This window comes from Ceratosolen solmsi, unplaced genomic scaffold (assembly GCF_000503995.2).
Source record: "Ceratosolen solmsi marchali unplaced genomic scaffold, CerSol_1.0 scaffold8, whole genome shotgun sequence".
Lineage (NCBI taxonomy): Eukaryota > Metazoa > Arthropoda > Insecta > Hymenoptera > Agaonidae > Ceratosolen > Ceratosolen solmsi.
Window position 1 is genome coordinate 930093 of NW_011948439.1, and position 5344 is coordinate 935436.

The 5344-nt window shown below is 44.7% G+C and overlaps 1 protein-coding gene across 1 annotated transcript; it reads left to right on the top strand.

The window, feature by feature from the left end:
- Positions 1-1554: 1554 nt before the first annotated feature.
- LOC105365454 (cytochrome b561 domain-containing protein 2) lies at positions 1555-4842 on the top strand. Its single transcript, XM_011503623.1, has 2 exons — positions 1555-1781; positions 3640-4842. The coding sequence occupies exons 1-2, from the start codon at positions 1617-1619 to the stop codon at positions 4192-4194; spliced, it is 720 nt and encodes a 239-aa protein (XP_011501925.1). The 5' UTR covers positions 1555-1616; the 3' UTR covers positions 4195-4842.
- Positions 4843-5344: the final 502 nt, after the last annotated feature.

Sequence of the window (5344 nt, forward strand, 5' to 3'; positions counted from 1 at the left end):
TGAATGGGTGGGGGGGGGGGGAGTGAATTGTTTGAACGTAATAATTATATAAAAGCAAAGTGCTGCGCGAGAGGTCATTAAATTATTTCTTATCTGCGAAAATAAAAAGCGTCAAAAGTGAGTGGAGCGTAGCGCGCGATAAATCGCGAGAGTCACATCCACCAATTACGTGACTAATTTCGTATATTCGAGGGAGATAATAGGCCGCTCGAGATTCCATCGGCCTCCTCCAACACCGCGAGACTCGCTCCTTCGCCCGTCTCCTCGTGAGCCTTGATCCGAATAAGCCTTGATGCTGGGGCACGCAAATACCATGGACCGTTTATAAACTGCGCTTATCCAGCTTCATCAGAATCCACGAAGCCGACACCAGCCGCGGCTCCTCCGCTTAAAGAGCGAAAGGCAGGCCTGGGGATTTTCTCGGCTTTTCCGCGAGTGGTGGGAGAGTCAACGCCAAGGCCGCGCGCGCGCGTCCGACTCGCCGACAGTTGTCCCGCGAATTCCTACGCTCGACGTACGCCTTCTTCTCGCTTGACCAGCGCCTTGGCTTTCTGCGCCTCCTCCTTCCTCGACTATTTCTCCTCCTCATCCTCCCGTCCTCCGAGACAACGTCACATACACACGGTCCTAAATATCTCTCAACCCCCATACCCTCACACTCACACTCTCTGGATTCATCTCGATCCCTCGATCCTGTCAAGAGCGCCACTCTCAAACGCGCCCCTCTATACTTTATCATCGACCCTCAGTACGTAGGTATCTATGAGGGAGCCCTCATTTTCTTATTTTCTCTTTGTTTCCTCGTCGCTGCGTGCTCATGATCTATCGAAACGATACCATAATGTGCGTCGTAAAGATCCATCGTCGTAGTTCTAGTGATGATCGACGCGTCATCGGGACTCGTTAATCGCATGGCATTGAAGCGACGGCTTTGGCGCTGATTAGAATGTCGACTTTTTTCGACTTTAATGACACTCGTCGAAAAGAAATATGAGAACTCGCGTCGCGTTAACGGCCCCGGGACCGATTCGCCGATGAGACGACGAGGACGACGAGGGTATTTTGCGCGTCTCGACGACAGCCTCTACCGTTATTTATACGAGACATCAGCCAAGCACCTAAGCACCTAAGCATCTCGAGTTTGCATATTCATAATTGCCGCTCGGCAAATCTACGATCGGCAGCGTCTTTACGTAAGGCGAATCTTCGGATAAAGGATGCAACGTGCGACGGGAGTGACGTTAGCCCGAGCGGCATAGAATAGGAAGAGTCCGATTAATATTAACGCCGAGGCTCTCGCGTCAATGACAAATTGCGCGGCTATGGGCCGAAAGCGCGAAAAAGGGAATCCCGGGTCCCGCACGTGCAGCAATGCGCGGCTCTCGGGCGTCGCCAGAGGCATAGCGCCGAGGCGCGCGCTGAATCACCGCGATTACGTAACTCGCCGGTGACCGTAGAGAGGTGGGCGGGGGATATGGGAGGGAGGGGGGTGTGTGATTGGAGGGGGAGAGGACTCGGTCGGACTACGCGTTGATGCGCCGAGATAACCGCCGGCATTCGCTGCTGCAGGGTCCGAAGGAACATAGTTGGCAAGTCGCCGTCGTCCCATCCGGACCATGAAGCCCGAGCACGGGGTCGAGAAGCCGCAGCCCGGGGCCCTGGCCCATGCAGCCAGCGCCTTGGTGCACATTCTACTGCTCTTCCCGGTCCTCTATATCGTCGGCCTCGGCATCGAGAACTACAGCTTCTTCTCCTGGCATCCGATCTGCATGGCCCTTGGAGTGAGTGCTTTATTACCTGTCGCGTTGCGTGTGTTGTGTACGCGTGTGATACTTAGCGGCAGCTACGTCTTGCCGGCTAGATTTTTCATTTCTGCGTATTGCATGTACCGACGTTGTGCCGCGGCTCGTCGGGAAACACCTTGGATTATTTACGAGGTCGTTAACGACGAGCCCAAGCAACTTCGTTATCCATAAGCCTACAACCGGACGATATTGTAATCAAGGCTTTTTTGCTCGTTGCAATGGATCTTGAATATCAACTGACATTTAATTAGAAGAATGCTGATGAGTTGAGGAGAAATGGGAAGAAGGTGAGAAAGAGAAGAGAGGTTGGAAAGGAAGAAATATATCCTTCATTTTTTTGTCAAACTTTTCATCATCATCATCGATTTGTCGTGACGACGTCCAATCCATTATTTATTTTGACATTTGTAGGGCAATTCGTAGTGAGTTAACAGTTTCAATTGTCAAAACGTTTTGCCTTAAACATGTTAAACCTAAACACATTACATGAGCCTATATTGCAAATAGGAGAGATTCGGATAATCTTAATAAAATAATAAAAATGTGAAGATCATTTATTTATTGCATAGTCTAAATTTTAAATATAATAATAGATCCGACCCAATTGATATTGATTTCAAAGTAGTATTAATAGTCTCTCGGTCGCATTGACCATTCAACAATGCGACACCTCCGTCTTACATTCCATTAAATTCTCTTGAATTATGAATTTTGCAATTCCAATTTACATTATCGATATATTTAGAGGATACGTTAGAACTAAGCTTTAAGTTAAAATTCACACAAATACCAACGTCCCAAAGACCATTGATGAAAAATATAAATCCCTTGCGAAACGATCGCGAATCTTCCAAGATCGTGCGAAACGTATATTTGTAAATGAAATGGCCGATCGAATGTTTGAAATATTTATATATTAATCAAGGCATAGAAAATTCACGATTAAACATTGTTATGAAAAATCATTGTTTTCAAAACGTTAAATATTTTAACATTCCTGTCACATTTCTTCAAGAATGTCGTAATTCATACGGGAATTTATCATTTAATACATTTGTTTAACAAATTCCTCTTGATGAACGTGATGTGAAATAAATTTCGTTACCCCTATCTATTAATACATCAATGGTGATGCTCTCGTCATTCTTTTCAATAGAGAGAATGAATTTTGAAGAATTACGTGAAACGCGTGAAATGAAAAAAATCGTGAGTAAGGAGATGATTAAAATAATAGCGAATCTGTACGTTCGAAGACACAACGAGCTCGCATATATGCGACATTAAGAACAATTGTTGGAAATTGCCTTTAATGAAGTAAAAAATGAGGTCATTGAAACGTTAAAACTGACTCCGTTCGTTTTTAATAAATTTCCTACCTCGACTCAGCGAATTTAGCAACGCCTGCACTATAACAATTATTAGCTCTTTATTACTGCTTGTACCCCGGAGTTCTTGCTATGTGAGACTTATGGTTTCTGGGAATCGATGGATTGAAAAGAAGAAGAAAAAAAAAGGAAAAAGAAAAGAAAAGAAAAGCCCATAGCGTGACGTATTGATAATATGTAAGCCATCGTTTTTACAGATGTTTGTCCATATGCTTTATCGACATTATTTCAGCTTTACTTTTAGCTTGGATTACTCGTGCTCTATGCGGCTCCGATCATGCCCTTCTTTAAGGACAGCATAACAACAACAACAATATCCTACAATCTTTAATCCTAATTTAGACGTAAAATCGTTTTTATGATCGAGGAGAGCCGTCGTCGAGCGAAGAAACGCCAGACGAGTCGAAAGGAAAATTGCCAAAAACTAAGGAGAAAACGAAATGTTTCAGGCCGGCCTCCTGGCTATCGAAGCCGTTTTCTCCATCTCCGGCGAGGCCAACGTTTCGAAGAAACTCTCACGGCCGGGTCGCGTGACTCTCCACTGGATCCTGCATTTGGTGGGCATGTGCCTCTTGGTCGCCGGACTCGCGATCATCGTCGTAAACAAGGAGCGACACGGACATCCGCACTTTGGAACGAGCCACGGTCAACTCGGGCTCGCCACCATCGTCATCGTCTTCCTCATCGGGGCTTTCGGCATTCTCGCTAACAACGCTCGATGGTTCTACCCCCAAGTGCGGCCCGTCCTCATCAAAGTTACGCACGCGTTCGCCGGCATCGGCTTGACGGTCCTGCTGTTGGCCACTGTCATCAATGGGACGTACCGCGCCTGGTGGACCAACATCGGTGCCTCGGAGACCGGGCGCGGTCTCGTCTTTGCCTCCCTCGTCATCGCGGGCTTTGTCGTGCTGGTGAAGCCGATTATCGGGGCCATCTCCAGGAGTCGCGTTCTCGGCCAGCCGCCGCCCTCGGCACCGGTCGCTATGACCGACACCGTTCGATGAGAGTGCCGTGGCTCCGCTTCCTTTACCTCTCTCCCATCCCCCGACTCTCGCGCTAATTTCCTTGCCTTGCGAAATATTTTTTTACCTTTATGCGCGCCCAATCTCGACGAAGTCTCTTTCATAATGTCAGACGACGCAGGATTATCACTCCGACCGTGGGAGTCGGATACTCGCACTAATATCTCCTCGCTCGTAGGTCGTCGAGAAATTTTCATAGGGCGTCGTTACGGGTGGGTGCGCGGGCTCGATTGTGCGCGCATGTGGGTAAGCGAGCGAGCGAGCGAGAGAGGAAGGCAGAAACGAAAGGAAATGATAAAAATAAAGATGCGCAAGCACGCAAACGCTGCATCATCCTTCATGTGTTTCCAAAGATACGTATTAAGCAATGCTTTGTTCTTTTCTAACATTATTTGCCACATCGTTAATGCAATATGTTGTCGTAGAATAATCGGCGCGCAAGCTTGAATCGATATATCGATATATCATTTCATTATGCGGCTGTTGGGTGTGAGTATTGTCTTATTGTAAGAGTAATTAATATTAATGTGGTGAAATATCGAAACGGGGCAATGATGCGATAAATGTTTTTTTATTTTTGATAATTTAAATTTACATTCGCGATAGCTAGATCTTTGATCATAAGAATTAATTGCCAGTATATTTACTTTATAATATAAGCTTTTATTTTATTTTTTTTTTTTTTTTTAATGTATGTAGCCGAGTTTATTAATAATCGAATTAGCGGTATACTCTACATACGTATTTATAATTGTTAACGAAAGGTATCGGATAATGACTTTTCAAATGTCCATTAAACGAAGACGAATGATTAGCCAAACTTTAATTAAGAAATTAAATGCTGCAATACGTACTTTATCGTATTTCTCAATTTGTTTTCCTATTCATTTTAACACATCAATGATATACTAAATAATACTTACGATGAAGTCCGTAGTGTCGTAAAAGAACGTTATCGCCTACATTATATAATACCACAATGTATTCAATAATGCATGTCAGAGTATTATTGCCACTACATACTAAGTAAAAAAATAATTTTGTTTAATAAATAATGATGTGCGTGCACACTTACGCATCTATACACACATACATACATACATACATACTTATATATAAACTAAAAAGTACT

What these genes read in the sequence shown, in the direction of transcription:
- LOC105365454 (XM_011503623.1), top strand. Translation starts at nt 1,617, where the DNA reads ATGAAGCCCGAGCACGGGGTCGAGAAGCCGCAGCCCGGGGCCCTGGCC. An exon ending in CGATCTGCATGGCCCTTGGA is followed by an intron (nt 1,782 to 3,639) that starts GTGAGTGCTTTA and finishes GAAATGTTTCAG; the next exon opens with GCCGGCCTCCTGGCTATCGA.